Below are 21,406 nucleotides of genomic sequence, written 5' to 3'. Positions count from 1 at the left end.
TATACTATAACTGGGTCTAATCGAAATGTTGAACCTCTAAATAACGTGTTTATTTTTTATTTTTAGTTCACTATCTGATAGTAATAAAGACTCTGATGACATCGTGTCCAGTAGCACGACCGTTGTGGTGACCGAGAAAAGGTCAAATCTTGATTTGTTGAAAGATTGGGGAAGAATGAGATTTAAACAACTTAAAAACACAGAACCGGCATCGTCGGCAGCAGTGAAGCTAAGAGACAAAGGACGAGTTGGGTTGGCAAGAAGAAAATGGGATAAGGAAGAACCAGTGCATTCTTCATCTGGAAATTGGTCAGCAAGTTCGGAGAGTGGACAGTCTACTTCGACTAGTCACATACCAAGGTATGATAAATTTATTCAATACATAATTTCATTATCTCGCATGAATTAAACAGTACTGGAACTATATAAATTAGAAGTCATAAATATTTGTATATTTTTTTTAATATCTATTAATGTCAAAAATATCAACAAGTAAACTTTTTTAAAATCACGTAGATATTAAAAATTACACAGATATTGAAAATAATTAAAAACCAGTTTTTAACATCCTTACAGGGTTAGGTTTCAATCTTAATTATAAACATTATGTATAGGTACGTAAATAATTCAATAAATAATATAAATATTTGTTATGTTTTTTTTTTTAATATTTAATTTAAAATGTTAAAATAACACTTATAATAACTGCACGAAAACATGTATACGTTTTAAATAAAACTAAGAGCACAATATATTCGATTAGTATACAAACAATTTAACTTAACCAGACACATTCATATAATACTATTATATTTTTAAATGTCAGTACATTAATGTATACATAGACTGGAGATAAGACACCCCATTATATTGTTCATACATTTCCAATACAAAAAAAAAGATTTATGTGAAGAGGAAAAATGTAGATACACTTTTTTTAAATGTTATCAGTCATTATAGTAACTGTGTTATATTCTATAATGAATAAATTATCAGGATTTTTTGAACTCATTGTCAATGTATTATTTGTACCTAATTTATATTAATAGGTAATAATGTACGTTCACAGAGTACAAATCAAATAAGTCTATATTATCTAAACCAGTGATTCTTAAGTTCTTAACTTCTTTAAAGTGACCAGCGTCAAAAATTAGATTTCACGTTATTTTGTGACACCAGATAATTTTTCTTATTTAGGTAAAATAGGTACATAGTATACACTATACATAGGTTATCACGACTAACCAGTTGATGCCACAAAAAAACTAGTCGGTGCACTCTAAGGTGGTCATAAGCCCTAGGTTGTGAATAACTAATCTAAACTGAAATAGACTCGACAGAAAAAAATAATGAATATATTAATAATAAAACAAGGCATTTTATTCATCTGATACTTACTATTTAAATATTATATTACCTATAAAATACCCCGTTTTAGAATTGGTTCTTAGTAGAACTTAGATCAATTAAATTTGTTGAAAATTCACAAACCGAATACCACCAATATGAATGATTCTACACATGAATGATAACGATTGTATAATATTGTGAAATCACAAAAGAGAATGAGATGACGAGCAGTGGTCAAAGTAAATAATTAAAAATATGACAAATTAATAAAATAATAATAATAATAATAGATTAGCTTAGGTAAATAGTGCTGTTATAAAAATACGATAATCGGTAAGTATTTTAAATCGCAAAATAATACATGGATTAAAAATCAATAACAATAATAATAACATACAATGTATTGAATTTCTACTATTATAAAATTATTGTAATATACCTACCTATAATACGACTTGCACACGTGTGTTTTCAGGTCTAGCGTTAGCAGTTGTAGCGGAAGCACAAAACCGACGTACCACGGTGGAAGTTCGGTGACCAGCGACGAAGGCGAAACAGGTTCCACGTATTCGTGTGATACTGAGGGATACTACACGTCATTCCACGTGGACAGCGGTCTGAAGACGCTCCGAGAGGAGGATCCACCGCAGCCGATGTCCGCGTTGCATTCCACGTCGGCGCTTACACCCAGTTTCCAGTCATCGTCCGCAGAGAGCGAGTACGACGTCTTCGGTCGGGGTAGCACGTCGACCACGGCGAGTTCGGCCGGTACCGTGTGCACGTCGCTGATGGTGTCGCCGCCGAACGTGCCGGAGAGAGGTGGCAGCAAGCTGTCGGAACGGTCGGCGGATATCTCTTACGGCGGCTCGCTGCCCGACCGGAACAACGCGCACGGCCCGAAGGACTCCTCCATGGCGTTGTACGACAAATCGAAAACGGCTCCGTCCCGGCTGACCAAGGAGAACGTGACCAGGTACAAGGAGGAGGGACTGATGATCGACGTCAAGCCCAGACCGTGTCTGGAACACGGCGGCGGTGACTCGCCGGACAGCGGGCACAACACGTGCAGTTCGCCGGTGGACTCGGTGACGAACCCCTCCGTCGACCTGGAGATGTCCGAGTGTTCCGACCTGGAGGGTGTCGACCGGGTGGAGAGGCTCCGGGTCAAGACCACAATCAACACCAGCCGCATACCGTCCATGTGCGTAATCACGCCGCCAATGAGCGATGACGAGGTAAGCCTAAAGACGTGCACCGCCGCCATGAGGGCGATCGTGCCGGACATGGACGATTACGGCGAGTACGTCACGCTGGCGCACTACGCGATACCCGAACCGGTGAAGGCTATCGTCGACCCCCCGGAATTAGCGACGTGCAAGGGATTCGTGCACCTGGACGAGTTGCCCGCCGTGGGCACGTCCGAGCGGCAGAAGCCGGCGGGCGCCCGAGTAACGTTAAACGCCGAGGGCCGAGTCATATACACGTCAGACAGCTTGAAACGCCGGAAGAAGACGCACACGACCAATACGTTCGAGCCCGGTCCGTGCGTGAACGCCAACGTCCGGTTGCTGCCCGTCAACGATCACTGCAACAGCGTTTTGTCACAAGTACGCATCGAGAAATTTCCGGAGTGTCGTCCGTGTACGACAGTATATTAAATATTAATAACATGTCACACGGACGTCGCGGGTGGCTTATTGTTTAGTATATAGTTATTATTATTCGTTTAGACGGAATGTCAGCGCACGCCGTTTAAGGTAGAACTCGTACCGAAAACTTATAATTGGATTAATATGTTTCTGAGCTACCGTAGGTACGCGATATAATATATTCTCTCATACAACGTTTATACGTCTAGATTCATTGAGGGGATACGTAACACCGGTGAATTTAGACGCGATCTTAGTATGATTAGAATTATTTAAGTAGGTAAACTTAAATTTTAATTCAAAGTCACGCCCCGTACCGGTAGGGGTCCCGCGGTGTCATTATACAACCTACTCGCTTGTTGGTGTATTGTTTCGTCGTCGGTACGAAATCGTAAACACAAATCTTTAAAACACGCGACAACGATAATCGGTAACAGATTACAGCTATTTCTAGTTCGATCTAAGAGACGAAATATTTATATCGTAAAAACCAAAGTTAACAATATTGAAGACATGTCCCAGGCAATCGGTTGAGTACATTTTGAGATATTTAATTTAGTCGTGTATGGTTTTTTTTCATAAAAAATTGTTTAAATAATATCTCAAAAAAGACTACTTCCAAAAAGTGGTTATCTTTCGTTTTCACAGCTATACCGTTAAGTCTCTGTTATCGAAATAAAAATTGCAATAGTCCTAGCCGATTTGTCATATCGACTCGATTTTGGACCTTGCAAAACCTGTCGGATAGACGACCTGCCCAGCTGAATATACCAAGTTATTGGGCTGGTGTTCCGTCCATAATATTAATATTGCGTATAGATACAATAGCAGTTTATAGATTACGTCAGTTAGCGTATACCATAATAATATATAACCATATTGTACCTACCTAACCACACGGATAACGGTTTTTATTGATTGATTTGTCTATCTTCAGGTCATACCTCGTTCTCCGCTGAACGTCCGTCCGGTGACCAAACAGCCGAATGGCGTTGGCGTGCTCAGCTCCGGCTTACACATCGTCGCTGCCAAGCCGAAACTCCAAGCCGAACGTAATACACCGGCCGCCGTCCAATTGAAACCGCTGGTGCCCATACCGCTGCCGTGTTCGCCGGGCCAGAGACGCTCGTGCAAGACGACCGGGGCCCTACCGCTGACGGTGGCCACGGCGCTCGGCCGGAATCGGGCTGCCCCGTCCCGGGTGGTCGTGTTGCCGGATGGCGGCCGGTGTCCGGCTGACGCCGCTGGCAAGCCCGTGTCGCCGCTGATATCGCCCACCCGGCGGAGTCTGTCGCCCAAGGAGGTGGTGCGGGGCGCGTACGTCCGGATGCAAGACCCCACCGAGTGCCTGGAAACGAGCCTGGACGAGATCAAGTCCGTGGTGAAGCGCAGCGACAGTTACAGGCAGGCCAACGCCACCAGTCCTCGGCTGCAGCACACCAAGTCCCCGAACATGCTGATAGCGCTGCAAAAGGCCCGCAGCGAGACCACTCAAGGTAATCATTTTACGGACAGGACGGATATCTGGTAGACACGCTCAATCTCACACACGCACACACACACACACACACACACACACACACACACTTCGGCGTGGCCACACTCACTATTATATTATTATTATTATTATTATTTATTATTATTATGCGAGTATAGTGCACACTTTGACCATAATATAATGATATTATATTGCGCACCGTATTTTAGTGGATGTATATATATAAATATATAGTTTTATATAATAATATTATTCCTTGTCGTCACCGATTAATTGTATTTAGTTTTGCGTTCGTGCACACCGCCTACCCATATATTATAATATTATATCACCGTAAGTAATCAATTAATCAGCGACGCCTTGGAAAAGTGATTTTTTTTTTTCGCTAACCAAAACAGAGGAGACGTCTATTATAATCCGTCGACCCGAATAGGTCGAATTTGTAAATTTTTTTTTTCCTCCCATGGTATCCGGTGTATTACATTAACCAGAATAATTTATATAATTATATTGCCATGAATACCTATAACAAAACAAATGTTACAATAATATTAATCTTTAACTAATTATTGAAAAGACACAATTAAATTATGTTCCTACATTTATTATTTTATTTATACTAATTATTGACTGTTTTGGTGTGAATTGCATGAACTTTTGGGTTTTGTATATAAAAATTTGTATATAATATTATATTTATGTATGTTGCACATAGAATGTAAGTATATACATAAGACATGTTTGTGAAACGTCCAAACGCTACACGATATTCAAGCAAGTACTTTTGGTTTCTTGAAAATGTAAAATAATAGTGGACATAAACACAACGCATTGCATAATCTTATAAATGCCTAATTAAAATATACAAACATATTTTTAAAGTTATTTTCTGAGATTTTATTTGATCTACATTATTTACCTCGGAAATAACATATTATTAATTGTTGGTTAATTATTTTGTTTTGTTAAAAAATGTTCCATAATAATATTATAAACTTGAGTAGGATGTTTTTAATTTTTTCCTGAAAAATTATTTAGAAAAACATTAGGTAGGTAGTAGCCAGTAGGTAGTACTAGGTACCTTCCTTCGTACAGTATCGTTTATGATTATTTCTTTACTTAACCTAAATTAAACAATTATAATTTAACTCTACCATTTCTCGACTGGATTGAATAAGATAACGGTGCTATTATTACTAAATGTATACAATATACATATATTATACTAATTGTTTTATATTAAAATTATTTACGGTACAACATTAAATTATACACACACAGATAAAAATCTGTGATATATACCTACTGCAGCAATCTCAATATACTTTTAGTGAAATGATTTATGTATTACTCATACAAATTGTAAATAAATAATATAAGCTATGTAGGTACCTAATATAATATTTCAATGTATTTTAGTGAAATGCTATTTATTTACTATTTCTTACAATTTTTTCAATGGTCCTATTTATTATTCATTATTTATATCCTATACTACCATAATATTAAATAATACGATTTTCGAAACCTACTATGTGATAAAGTTTGGGTACACTGTATTGAAGCTAATAATATATAATTCACATACATAATATACCTAAGTATAGTTATTAATATTAAAGTTTTTTTATTAGCTTTTCTTTGTGAAATCACTGAAGTTTAAATACCACTATTTGCATAAATTTGACTATCTCTTCAACGCAGAATATTATTTATAATTTCTTGACATTTTTTTTTAATATTTCAGACGGTAGGTAATATTATAGCACGCTCAGACACTCTTAAATAAAAATTGAATAATACAATGAAGGATAATATTATTATATACTCATCGTACTTTATTTTAAATCATAAAAAAGCTATTCTCACGCGTTGTTAGTGAGTTTGTTAGTTAGTTTTTTTAGTTTTCAGACTTCCGTTTATTATTAATAACATTTATTGTTTCACTCTTTTTTAAATAACAAATTAATCATGTATTAAAATAATGAATAGCCTTGCCTTATATTATTACCTTACGCTAATAAATTGTCCTTTTTCCAAAAAAAAAAAATAGGAATACAATTTGCCTACATTTATAATTTTCGATAATTTTTAACGATCGTTCTCGTTTATTATAATTAAACACGATACAGCATAATATTCACATGAAGGGAAGGTTTTAAGGTTAGACACCACTTCCTGAAACTCAAATATTTAAGACTATATCCTTTCATAAAAAAAAACATATTCCCAAAATAACTACTTGCGTAAATATTATATTAGTACTTACCTATATAGTCTGGAATCTATATTGTCTGTACAAAGTAAGTAGGTATCAATACATTTAGGACAAGATATAACCTTCCAATAATGTAAACTACAAACACAGATACGCCTAATTATTTAAAATTCGTTTTGCTAAGGACAATTTAAAGTTATATAGTTATACATCAATAAGGTATTTGTAGTCAACCGATATAACCTCATATTTTATTGCTAGTTTTCGACATAATAATTTATAACATGAGTATTTTTTAAATCACCAACAGTAAACTATCCATTATAAAAGATTGTTTTTATATTTATGCTAGTAGGCATTAGATTAAGTTTGCATAGGTAAATAATTTTGCATTTGTAGAAATTATTACTAAATACTTTTTTATATTATTGAATATGCTATGATATACCTCGAGTGCAATAATGATTGTGAGTAGACTGTATAGAACATTTATTGTAAATATATTATTTTGGATTTGCATGCACTTTTTATACTAATTAAACGGATTTTATTTATGTTATTTGAGTAACGGTTTTTATTTATTTATTTATTGTTAAACGTTGTTGAGATGACTTGATTTTATACTTTATATAGTATTGTGAGTCTCTCATGGCTATGGTGTATTGTACATTTTATTAATCCACACAAATCAATTATCACACAGGTATATGTATATTTTTCACACGTTTATTTAAGCTTATAATATACTCATCACAAATCGCTTGGGTTTACATATTTTAAACTAGTATTTTTTTTTTTTTGTTTTGTTGCTACCAAAAGTTCCGATTTTCGCACTGGTAGCTTAATGGTATTTGAAGATTATTAACAAACTAGATTAACGAAATAAGGTAAGACAGTCACGTACCAATTGCTGCCCTATAGTATATTATTGTGTATAGTACACACAAACTATTGTATATTATATAATACGATGTCTAGATAGTTTGAAAATTATTCAATTTATATGGGGAACACAATATAATATAAGTATATGTATTGATAAATTACCAAGATTATAAATGATAATAATTACATTTATTTAACATGATACATATACGACTAAAATGTTTACATCATTTTAGTTATATAAAAAAAAAAAATTAATTCGGTGCAATCATATACATTTTTTCTATTATTTTTACATTTTAAATTTTAATCATATCTACATAAAGAGTGCTTAGTCCACTATCTAAATGATAATTTAATTTAACTAAAATTAAATACTTATTTAAATGTATAAGAACTGCTAAGAAAGTTTATGTTGTTTATCGTCATATTTTAATATTGTGATACTCACAATTAAATTCAAGAATTTACAAATTTTCTAGACTTAAATCCTGGGATATTGATGGCTTATAAATCCGAGAAAATTCACGTCCCAGAATTGTACTAACTATTTATTAGTGTTAGTTATATTTGATAGTGAAAAACTGACGAAGTCTTAATAGGTAAAATACTATTAGGTATAAAGGTTCTTTATATAGGTAGGTACCTACCAATAATCTTGTTGAGATCGACTCGCTCAGTGTTTTGTCTGTACAATACAACATAATAATGGTTGTGCGCAAACTCCTACTTTCTAATTTAGCCTTCCTGCACTCTTCTATACCACGCGCAGTTAACCGGTACACTTGTGCCCGTGTTTCCCGTTGAACGCCCGCGTAGGTGTATAATATTATTTAGATAAATTATAAAATGCCCGCACCGAAAGCTGAAAGAATCGCCCGCACCGAACATCATAATATTCAATTATAAGGTACACACTCGTATACCAAGTACGGTAAACCGTGAAAAAGTGGTTTTTTTCCCCCGAACGACCCAGCGCGGCGTATACAATTGGATTTATTGTATTTATGACAAGGACGATGAATCACAAATGCTTCGTTGAGGAGACATAAACCTAGTACAGCATATGAGATACGAAAAAAATCGATACAAAATATACAGCGCCACTTATTTTTTATATTACCAAACTACATTAAAAAAAAACCACCAGAATATGGTATAATAAATATTAAATTATTAAAAATAATTAACAAAAAAATCATTCTTTTTCTCACTTGCGCATATTTTACAATTAAATACTTAAGCTATCCTACTTTTCCCCAATATGGAAACCCTCAATCATAATATTAATTAATAATTTCAATACCAGATAAACCGAGAAACACCTAGTGACTTCTTACCGTGCAATAAGCTTATCTTCGACACTAGGAATTACACCACAAATTAATTTTTCCAATCAGCTAAACAAAAAGTTATACCAAATTATTAATTAATTTGAAAAAAAATAACATTTCACGAGTATAATATTTACACCAATATTCCCCTCAAAGGCCAAAGTAAGTCTTACAACTTAAGACTAATCGACTTAAGCACATGAAACGATTATATATTTGCATTAAACAAAAACCCTAAGACCTAAATAGAGCAGCCCATGACATAGGTAATATGTCACTTAAACCATTCTAATTGGCTTAATAATCGGGAAATCAATTTAAATGAAAGTAAGTAGGTTCAAATAAACTTCACCTTCAGCTATCACAATTCAAAAAGAAACTAAATACTTGAGAGCCCATCTAGACAATAAACTTACTTGGGCCTCAACATACCAAAAACAAAAGTAAACAATGTAATACACATTTACATCTCTTCCAACCACTACTCTCTTATTCAATGAATTTTAATATATATAAAGTATAAAACATTCATATCCCCCATTTGGTCTAATGGTATTAAAATTTGGGGTCAACACAAGCCTCCGATATAATACCTACTATACACGATTTTCCGTACATACTATTTCTTAGAAAAATAACTGGAGCCCCGTGATATATGACCAAAATATATATTTCATAAGGATTTACATACATGTACCAACGGTTAATTAATTAACATCTCGACACCTATACAAAATTCCACTCTAAACTGCACGTCTCGACTCCAACAAAAAGCCCCTTATAATCTCGTACACATCATGTATTCAATCTCTATTTCTAACAATCCACTGAGGATCCTTGAAGGAAAATAGCAAAGCAACGCTCTTGAATAATTAAGCAAAAAAAATATATATTTAAATAATATGAGGTGCTGTTGATAAACAGTTTTCACACTCACACCCATCAAGCAATCTGTGTCACTATTTATTGGTATTGCCTTAACACCTTTATTTACTGCATATATGCTTCTTGTATACACTATATAATTAGTAATAAGTTGTATACAATAAAAAAAAAAGCCAAGCCTCAAATACGATTTGAAAAAAATATTTATGAAGTCTTCGATCCATTGTGTATTATGGACACAAATTATTTACAATATGATTGTATAGTATACCACATGATACTAGTATAATATGTAGAAAATGACACGAGCTGAAATAGTCACACCAAAACTCTCTCCTTCCCCTATACATTTTTCTAGATATCTAGCCCCACCCACTCTAGACATGAAAATCGGCCATCAATGTCCCAGGAGTCGCACTATAGAAACACAATATACTATGCTTTCCAACATCCTTCGCCCATATAGGTGAGGTAAACGATAGTTATTAGGTACCTATTCAACCTACACCTTAAACTTTCACAGCGTGTGTAACATCCGATTTTCCGTGTGCACATTTTAGATACGAGCCGTGGTACACCGCTCGCTTCGACGTCGGTCAACGGCGACAACAGTGACCGCGAACGGAACGTTTCGGCGTCCACGCCGGTGAAGAACGACCGGAGCGCCGGCCGAATCGACATGAGTAGCAACAACATATCGCCGATACGAGATTGCCGGCCGAGCCCGACTGGACGTCCACAAACGAATAACACGCAGCAACACCGGACACCCGCGATCAAGTCTCCTCCCGGTGACGGACAACGAACACCCGCGGTGCAGCAGCCGTACGTGCGTCCGGCGTCCGGGCGGTCGGCCATGGACCTGTACGCGGCCATTCACGAGTCGAAAAAACGGTTGCTCGGCCAACAACCGGTGGCAACGCAGGCCATCACTACCGCGGTACAAGCGACACAGCTTCGGACGCAACCGCAGGCCCCCGCAGTGGTGCGACGACAGCCGGAACGTCAATCTGACCGGTACCGGCCGCGTGGCGATGACCGGTCGGCTGCACGGTACGATTTCAAGCGGCTCTTGTTGCAGACCAACATGGCGGGCGGTAGGCGCGCGCAGCAATCGGCCGTGGTCCGGCTCCAGCAACCGCCGCCGCCGCCGAGGGCCGGCCCCGCTCCGGTGCCGCAGCTGCTGTCGACCAGCGCGGGCCACTTCAGGCGAACGCCGTCCGGCTCGTCGTTCCGCAAATCGAACGTGCTCACTTCGACCATACAGGAAGACTGTCGTGAAGACGAGGACTGTCACGGAACCTCAGTCGTCCCTAGGTCCGCGGCGCTCGTCAGCCGCACGCTAAAAGGCCTGCAGGCCACGGCCGCGCCAACGTGTTCCGCTCTAGAAACGTCCCTTTGACCGGTCTTTGGCGACGTAATTACTTTTCAGCACATCTGTCTAACGCTGACGCTTGTATATCACGCAGAAGTTATATTATAGATAATCCTTTTGAATGGCCTGCTGCAGTTATATTATATTGTTATCCTTTTACGGCCTGCTATAGGAGGTCACCTATGAGACAATAAGAAGACGCAACTTTACGCGTGTAATCATACTGGCCAGGGCCAAAATTTAATTTTTGTTTTTCGTTCGCGAATAACGCTTTCTGTACTTTTTATATCTCTTTTGTCAATTTGTATATATAAACATAAATTAAATCACACATAGGTATAATAATATAGTATTATTTAATCTACCTATGGTATATAAAGAACCGTTGTATTTTATTTAGACACTGTACATATATTGTATAAGTACCTACACACATAAGTTATTTATAACATTGCGTATTATTGTATTAATGTATTATAATCGTATGCGTCTAGTCTTTACAAATCTACGAGTTCGAGTTCGAGAGTGACACGAAATAACGGCGATTTGATATTATTTAATTTTTATTAATGTTGGTAATATTATTTATTTATTTAATTTTTTTATGTACCTATAAACAAAAATGTAATCATATTTTCCAAATATGTTACAGAGATAACGTTCACTGTACCCACTCATCCATTATTTTACAGTGTAACTAAATTATTTTAAGATTAACAGACGTCAGACGTTATTGTCTAGGTACGCAAAATAGCCAAACACTTAATATAATCACGACGTGTAATTATTTACATACATTATAAAATAAACTTCCTACTTCCTAGCTATAAATTATTATAATCGACTCGAATATTTAGTAAACTCATCTGTGAAACAATTAATTATAATTATTAATATATTATTTTATGTACTTAAACGACTTTGTTTGTTTTTTTAATTTTATAAACCCTACCTAGTGTTAAGACTAAATAATTAATATCCGTGATCAAATTTACATGGTTGCTCACGGCGGGTTATAATATATACTATATCTACAAAATACGGATACATTGTACCTATAATATGCAGTTTAATGTTTATTATATTTTAATTTATTCAGGGTTAAGAGAATACCTAACGAATAAAAATATTAAATAAAAATGAAATGATATGAAAATGTTTTAATTACTTACTGTAATAGTGCAGACCTTTGAAGATTTGAAATGTTATTACCTATTTGTTATTTGTTTGCAAATATATGATAATTATAAAGAATTGATTTTGAATTGTTTTATTACCAAATGGATAGTATGATAAATGTATAGTACAGACGTATAGTAGTATACCTACCTACCTATTTACATAGATATATTTTAATATTTAATACATTTTGATCATTTGAAATCGGACATATCATGCATAAACGATAAAATCAATAGGTACCTATAAACAAGGCTGGGTTTTAACGAGTTAAAAAGTTTAAGTTAAGTTACTTTTAACTAAGTTACTTAACGAGTTACTTTTTTTTTAAGAAGTAACTTCTATTATAACGAGCTACTTTTTTTTAAAGTAACTTCTAACTTAGCTCGTTAATTTATTTTATAATCACGTTAAATTATATACATTTATAATTAATATGAATATTAACACTTAGTTCATAGTTGGTAATAACAAAGTAAAATTTTAAAGTTTTACCATCACTTTGGAAAACTTTTAGGTAAAAAAATAAAATATACAAATAATTTAATTATTTTGTTGGATTTCATAATTTATAAGTACTTACAACAAAATACATTTTTTTAAGATATAAAGACCCTCCATTATAATATTATGTTATTTGTAAATCTTTAACGTGAGGTGTAAATATGGTGTAATTATAAGTTTTATATGAAAAAAAAAGTAACTTAATTTTAACTAAGTTAAGTTACTTATTTTTTCCAACTAACTTGTAACTTTAACAAGTAAAATAAAAAAGGAAAGTAACTTTTAACTTTAAACTTAACTTACATTTTTCCAAATTAACTTAACTTAACGAGTTAAAAAAAATAGTTAACTTGCCCAGCCTTGCCTATAAATGAATGAAAATTAATCCTCAAAAACAGTTTTTAAAAATCAATAAAATGTACTTTTTTAATAAGTAATCAAGTTAACTAGCTGTGTAACATTCTAACAATTACTAAATGAAAACTACTCACTTCTAGAAATATTATTTAATACAACTTAAGTTAAATATATTTTTTTTAAGTAAGGAAATATTGATTACCTTCCATAACCTTCTTTATATCAATTATTTCACCATTATTGGATACCTACATGAATTTATCAACTCACGTCATCGTATCAACATCGTGTTTTAATAGTTTATTTATAATGTATCTACCTAAATATCTTCGAATTTTCATCATAAACGATATTGGTACGGTTATGAATTGATGATAGGATTTAGATATTAAATTAGCTTTCAAAGCTGCACCAACATTTATCTACTTATGGACTAACTCCTTCTTCTTCTTCACTGGCCGCCATCACTGCATCTCTCCATTTCTCTCGGTCTTGAAAAATGTCCTTCCATTCATGCACCCCCAAGCCCCAAGTCCTTAAGATCACCTGCTACTACGTCCTATCGACTAACACAACAATGTGCAATAATGTAGTAGTAGACAACTAGAAATATGATTGGTCTAAAGTGATTCTAAGTTTATATGCATTAAAGCTGTTGCTGTCATCATAATAATTAATAATATACCTAGTCAGTAGTCTATAGTAGCCAGTAGGTAGGTACCAATAGGTAAGTATTGAAACAGTAAGTAGGTAGGTACCTACTTTACTATATGGCATAGGCATTAACGAACCAAGGAACAATTGAATATTAATCTCACTGTTTGTGAGGTTTTATACTTTATTTATGAAGGTTGAGTTATGTTAGTTTACATAATAGGTTTATACGTATATACTTTTAACAGTAATAGCGGTTTCTATTTACCTATTGCAAGACTGTGAAACCCTGTAAAACCCTCAAAATAGAACAAATGTTTGGCCTCGATAAATCTAAATTGTAAAAAAAATTAAGGCTCTAATTTGTATATACGTATAATTTTTTTTTATTTATATTTAATACAACAATTTTAGATAAAACAATTCTAAAGAGCGTAAAATATCGTGTACTAGACAAAATAAGATTTACTGTCTATCGTGTACTGAGATATGATTAATACCTATACACCATATTATTACCATGTACCTATATTGTTTGTAATAACCGTAGATTTGCGCCTTGATTGCGCTATATTAAAGACTAAAGACTGAAGACTATTGTGGCGTAAAGAACACTATATTTTAATATACAATAATAGTCTAACATATATTATAAATTGTCCTCTTACAGTCTTACCAACAAGGCAACAACTACTAATCAAAAATGATTACTTATTTATTATATCTACAGACACGTTTTATTTTATACAAAACAAAAATGATATATATATATTTTAATATTAAATTATTTATTTAATAATATTGTGCATAATGTTTTTTCATAGCAATGTGAAGTTTATTGTTTATTCATAATTGTTGACTATTTATTATGTTTAAGTTTTATCACCTGGGTTTAATGTAGGTATAACTATTATATAGTATCTGCATGGCACAATACTAACTAAAATAATTTATTTTACAATGACTATAGAGGGACTAACAGTTTGGAACTAGATGCGGGTCAAACTCAAAAATATGGTATTGAACCGAACCTTGTAATAGTGTGTCGAACCGAACTTTTTAATCATAACTAATAGAATACTGAATATGTAATATGTTGAACCAAACAAATCGAAACAACCGATATTTTGTTCAACATCTTCAACGGTTCTTAAACTTTTGTTGATCACGGACCCCAGATGGAAGACTTTCAGAGCCCCCTACCAATTTTTTGGGTGATCTTAGACAATGCTTTCGAGTAGGTACATAATTTTTTTCTTGAAACAGATACTTCAATGGGTGAAACTTTTTACTGGTTTTTCTAGCAGTTTAGTAATTTTAGGTACCTTTTTTTTTTTTACAAAATATGTTATCATAATCAATATTTGAATACTTATTTTATATTACACATCACCTAAGTATCCAGTAAGTACCTGCCTATATAAAAACATACACATTTGACATTTATAATTATTTTTACACAATTTTTCATAAAAATGTATTATTTAATTTTTAGACACGTAAGTATTATACAGTGGGCTATTATTACTTACGTGCGCAAGTACGCCACCTACTGATAATAAGTATGGCGTCCTCATCTACAAACATTAAACTCGTGTTATTGTTTTGTAACGTCATCCGTTAAAAAATATCTGTGTATAATTTAATTATGTACCTATATATATATTGTATTTAAATTTGTTGATGTTAAATCGCGAATACGTTATATACGATTTCTAAACGTTTATAATAATATGATTATTTCGTTTATGGAGATTGTGTATCATTAGTATATCTATATTATATATTATAATTTACCTGCTTATATAATAATAATATATATCAAGCAACTGCTAATCAAAGCATGCCGCCAAACTATAACGTTCATATTATTAGATTACACGATGAGGTGGTTTACGCGATTGTATATTGTGGAGCACAGATTTGTGCAGTTTCTTCTGATGTTATGTGTTGCTAATTTTCTACGACAATCAAAAAATCGCTAGGGCAGACTTAAAAATTCACTGGACAGTTGATTTAATAGAAGTTTGTTTTACTCATGAGTGAGGCGCGGATTCCAATGCTAAGTACCTACATAATTTTTTGGGTGATCTTAGACAATGCTTTCGAGTACATAATTTTTTTCTTGAAACAGATACTTCAATGGGTGAAACTTTTTACTGGTTTTTCTAGCAGTTTAGTAATTTTAGTACCTGAAGGATTGACACCAAAATTAATATAGTTTATAAAGAATTCCTTAGCAAAAATTAATTATCAAGAAAATGTTAAAAATATAATTAATGTGTTAAAATCAAAGTTAAGCTTCAATTCCTTTTAAAGTTTAGTTCTTACATCATTACAGTAGGTACTACACAGAGTATTATATTGTAACGATACCACAATATTTAAGCATACAAATAGGGTGAGCAATGAGCATGTAAATAATCACCCTAAATAATATATATAAAAGTGCAATTCACCATGGTTTTTTTTTTTTATTATTTTGGGTGTTCGTTATAATATTTTAAGGACTAATTTATTATTTACCGCACACCAAAACAGCATTGGTAGGCAGAGTCAATAATTTAATTTAATAATTTAATTCGATAATATCGAAATCATATTAATAAAATATAAACAGCGTATAGTCAAATAGGATTTTGCCATTTAGGTGTCACAAATGTTATTACCAGTTATATATTAAACTTTACAAACAGTTTTTATAATAATACCTAGAGAGCCCATATTATCTTTACATATTATCTAGGCTCGCTGTTATTATCAGTGTAAAGTCATGAAATATATAATATATGTGTGCTTGACCGTAATGGCGGAGTTCCGCAAAGCACGATGATCTCCATGGCCATGCAGGTGTGACCTACACGGATGCGACCAAAAACTATAACCTCATCCCTTCAAGTCATCGTGACGTCGTATTAAATACACTGAAAATATTGTTTAAGTTTTATTTAACTATAAACTAACAATGATCATATTGTATTATGTGAGCTTACTCGACTTCGTATTAAATGTAAAATAATTGAAAAAAAACTTTTTTTTATTGGAAAAAGTCATATTATGTAGTCAAATAATAATTTATTATAAGAAGTAAATTATGTATACAAAAAAAGACCACTCCTAAGTATAAAACGGGTACAGAATATAATACAAATTAAAACGCCCGAAATCCTCGTTAAAATATTTTAATAAAATATCAATAACTACAATATGATGGTATTCGGAAAAATAAAAGCGCCCAAATCCTATTATTCCTATATAAAAATGCTGGCCGATATAAGAACCATGAACATACCGCTGGCTAGTAACAAAAATCTTGGTTTTTTTTCGATTGCAATTATTCTGTGTCTACACGTTGTATCCGCACAAAGTTAAAACTTAAAAATGACTCCAATCAACCAATTTTTTTTCAACATCGAAGAACAAATCAACGAAATAGTACGAAACGTATTTGGGAATTTTATCGAATCCGGTGTAATGGATAGCTGAATCACATCATCGACGTGATTTCCAACTCAGATGAAAACGACCTGCAGGAAGCTGAAATCGACAACGTCGTCGAAAAAGTAGTCGAATCATGTTGGTTGTTTGCGGTGATGCGTCGTCGATAGGGTCGCGGCCAGTCGAATCCATTGCGACTTCTGAGGACGGACCGCTGGACGACGCGGTGCAGGACGTGGATGAAGAGGACATGCCGGCTAAGGGAGCTGAAGTGTTCAATATTTTCGGTGAGTTAGTTGGCTGGCTTGATCCGGCAGCATCGCGATCCGTACAACGCGCTCCGTTCCGTCGGAACCCATTTTCGGCAGCGTGGTGATGCGTCAAACTCGTTGTCCGCGGATTGTGCCGAGGTGAAAGCATCCACTGCAACTCCCGAAGTTCAAATACTCCTTAGCCGAAGACATCGGACTTGATGACAACAGCGACGTGAAGCCATAAATGTTAATGACGGAGGATACGTGGAAGAGTACGGACGGTGCCCGGCATAGGTATGTCCGAACACCCGTGGGAATAGCGCTCGACTGCCGATGACGCGGGAGACCTTCTGGCGACGACACGGCGGGTAGCTGTACCAGCGCGGGCAACGATTCCAACGACAATGGCACGACTCGTTATGCGACAGCATCGGCGGAGGATTTGGCTCGGGGCAAGTGGTCTAGAGACTATGTGGTAGGAACACGGATGACTCAACGGCACCGGACCCACGGAGATACTCAAACGTTTCAGTGTCCGGCGGCGGTCATTGGACGAATACGTGGCCAAAGGGCTAAAACTACAGAGATTTCTATTATAGAGTTACCGCTGACTATTGCCTTTTCACCGCTCTGTAATCCCATAACGGCCGCTTGCCGCAGATTCCCCAACACTGAATCTAGTTTATTCACTCGTTACGTGACTATTGAGTCTCCGCCGTACGCGCTCGTCGTGGCCACTAGCCGCCGCTCATGGCCTTCGAACGTCGCGGTCCGTCCCGCTGTACATCATGGTCGTCATTACGCGGCCTCGAACTCGATCGTCCGTGAGAGAACGACACAGAGGTGACCAGTGGCACTACAAATGCATACTGCACCTACTTCACCATATTATCCTATCCACCCCTCCTGGTTTATCGTGTCTCCTTTCGATGCGTAATTTTTTCAATTTGTTTCCACTTTTTATTGTACGAACATAATATTTCGTTTAATTTTTTATTCAATTTTTGTATTTGACCCTGTACATATTTAAAAAAAAGGTTATAATAACCACTTTGCAGCGCTTCTTTCTGCAACGCCTAACATTTTTCTGAATTTTTCAAAATGTTTTGTTTTTCTATTTGAACCTGTACGTATTCAAATATAATTTACCTACTTATAAAATGTTTATAATAGCCACTTTCCTCTTATTTTTTCAACAACAAATTTTTTTTTCAAAATTTTTAGTTCACAATTTTGTATTTCAACAACCTATTCAAAATAATTATGTATTTATAAAATGTATTAAAATTTTTATTATAACTGAGCCACTTATGGTACTGCTTTATTTGTATCATCAAATTTAATTTTTGTGACCTTCGTTGAACCACTTGAACCCTTAGAGTGTCTTAACCACTCCCTAAAAACGTACCTGCACCGATTTTTTATATTTATTGACTTATAGTAAGTGATAATATTATCCTAACCTAAGCAAATCTTGTAACAGGTATAATCAGTAGGTACTATTTATTATAGTCAGGAATCAATGTATTGTCTCCATGTGAGGTTTGACAGTACAATAATTATAAACTATTAAAATATTATAGGCTTAACCGCAAAGGTTAAATCATCCAAAAATATACAGGGGTGGGAGGCTTTAAATTTTTTTCTTTTTTACCATTTAAAGGTCAATTTTTCATTCTTTATTACCTTTTTCGATATTTTTCTAAATCCCATTTATTAAAAACTTTTTATTCATATTTCATGAATTATTTTTTAATTTTTGTCATACATTTTCGTTAATTGTTAAAAATAATTAAAAATACCTATAGTTTTTTTTCTTAATAAAACTTGACAAATTTTTATACGTTTTATATTTTGAACTCATTTTTCAGGATCTATGTACCTATAGTGAATTTGAAAGTGAATTTATTGAGATTTAAAATGCATAATTCATAGGTTTATCACTGCATTAAATCCACAGCCATAATCATTACAATTTATGTAAATCAATTTGTGTTTTTTAAGTTAAGTTATAATTTAATATATAATATAGGAAGTAATCATCATGGTCTTAAGAGCAAAGAAAAAATTTGTATCAGGTATAGAAAATTTAGTGAAATAAAACAAAATACATATTATAACATTTGATTCTCAAAAATATTTAGTTAAACATTTTGTTAATTGTAAATTCGTCATATGAAAGTTTCACTGTAATAATACTAGAAACATGAAATTACAGTGAACACTTATTAAGGAATAAGGACTACCTATATCTCTTTCTATGTGAAAAATTGATATGTTCGATAGTTTATCTTGACCCACGATCAACGGCATCCGCAGGAATTTGCCAAGGGGAGGGCAAATGTTTTCCTTTTTTTGTCTCACCATCCTATTATTAATTATAAAGTATATTTGTGACATACTGACATGTTTTTTTTCATATAGACAAGGAATGTAAAAATATTTATGAACTATCCGTAGATAGTTAGTTAAAACTTAATCTTACAGCATTAATTTTAATTAATTGTTATCTAATTTTAAATAATCAAATACATTTTTTTTTATACATTAAATATTTAAATTTTGCCGTTGATATAATAATTTTAAGTAGATAATTTATAAAATTAAATATTTCTAGCTTATTCAGTCGTTGATATCTCAAACTTGAAAAGTTTAAGCTATTGTAGGTATGCCATCTATGAACATTTAATTGTATTATCAAAAAAGTAAAAACTTGGTTGACACTGTAGTATTGCACTTGGTCCCACCACTACATCTCATAGTCTATAAAAACAATGTTCTTAGTTCTGACGTTTATACTTGAGTGTAATAAAAGTTTACTTGCGATATTTTATATTACAAAGGTAATAATTTAGGTTGGGATTACCATGCACTTTGCATTGTTTTCCAAATCTATCTACGCAATACTCATTTTATAACATACCTACATTAAATTTTTTGACAATTTAAAATTTTAAGGTCATTTATTGGATTTCAAGATTTTTGGAGCATAAAGTTTTATCCAGGGATGGAAAACGTTTTTAAAAAACGTTATTAAACGGAAAAAAACAAAAGACGAAAACAATTAACAAAACGAAAACGAAAAAAAAACAAAAAACAAAAATAATTAATAAAACAAAAACAAAAAACAACTGAAAAACGATAACAAAAAATCCCAAAAGCCGAAAAAAATTAATAACGAAATCAAAAACGAAAACGAAAATAAATTATAGTATTATACATTATTAAATTATTTATACCACGAAAAAAAAAAATTTCACTTGTCTTTACTTTTTAATGTTTAACTTTAAAAACATTTTAATTTGAAATCAAACATTTTTAATTTTCTAATTTTTAATAAATTATAATTTTGATTTAAAATTTAAATATTAACTATTATAAGATTTAAAAATAATTAATTTTAATTTTTAACTTTTAAGTGTATTTCTATATAGTGCGTTACTATTATAACTTAGTTGAAGGTTATAAGTTAAAAGAATATTATATATTCTGTAAATAATATATATTCTTTTTGATTAACGTTTTTAAAAAAGTTATTTATCAAGATTTTTAATTATTATTTAAGATTATCACAAGATTCAGGGTGCTAAGCGTCCTTAGTGCCCCTGAGATTTACGCCAATACATAACTGCACAATTATTTTTTGTCGTTCCATTTATTATAAATACTTTTTGTTAATTTTGAGATGGTTAGATCAAAAAATTCAACAAAACAGTAAAAAGTGAATTTAACATTTTTTTTTTTAAATTATAAAATACTAAAAACTAATATAGCCATGTAGGTACCAGTATTGCAATTACAAATAATTTATAATTAATACGAAACA

The 21,406-nt window shown here is 33.3% G+C and overlaps 1 protein-coding gene across 1 annotated transcript in view; it reads left to right on the top strand.

Moving 5' to 3' along the window:
- Window positions 1-12,339, top strand: part of LOC100163301 — a 43,489-nt gene extending 31,150 nt beyond the window's left edge. Inside the window, exons 5-8 of the mRNA XM_001944513.5 lie at window positions 67-360; window positions 1,826-2,957; window positions 3,937-4,495; window positions 10,380-12,339. Of these exons, the coding sequence (XP_001944548.2) occupies window positions 67-360; window positions 1,826-2,957; window positions 3,937-4,495; window positions 10,380-11,221 (2,827 nt within the window). The 3' untranslated portion in view covers window positions 11,222-12,339. The remainder of the gene's footprint in view (window positions 1-66; window positions 361-1,825; window positions 2,958-3,936; window positions 4,496-10,379) is intronic.
- Window positions 12,340-21,406: the final 9,067 nt, after the last annotated feature.

This window comes from Acyrthosiphon pisum, chromosome A1 (assembly GCF_005508785.2).
Source record: "Acyrthosiphon pisum isolate AL4f chromosome A1, pea_aphid_22Mar2018_4r6ur, whole genome shotgun sequence".
Lineage (NCBI taxonomy): Eukaryota > Metazoa > Arthropoda > Insecta > Hemiptera > Aphididae > Acyrthosiphon > Acyrthosiphon pisum.
Note: the sequence above shows the minus strand (reverse complement) of the source record. Positions and strands in the feature narration are given on the sequence as shown.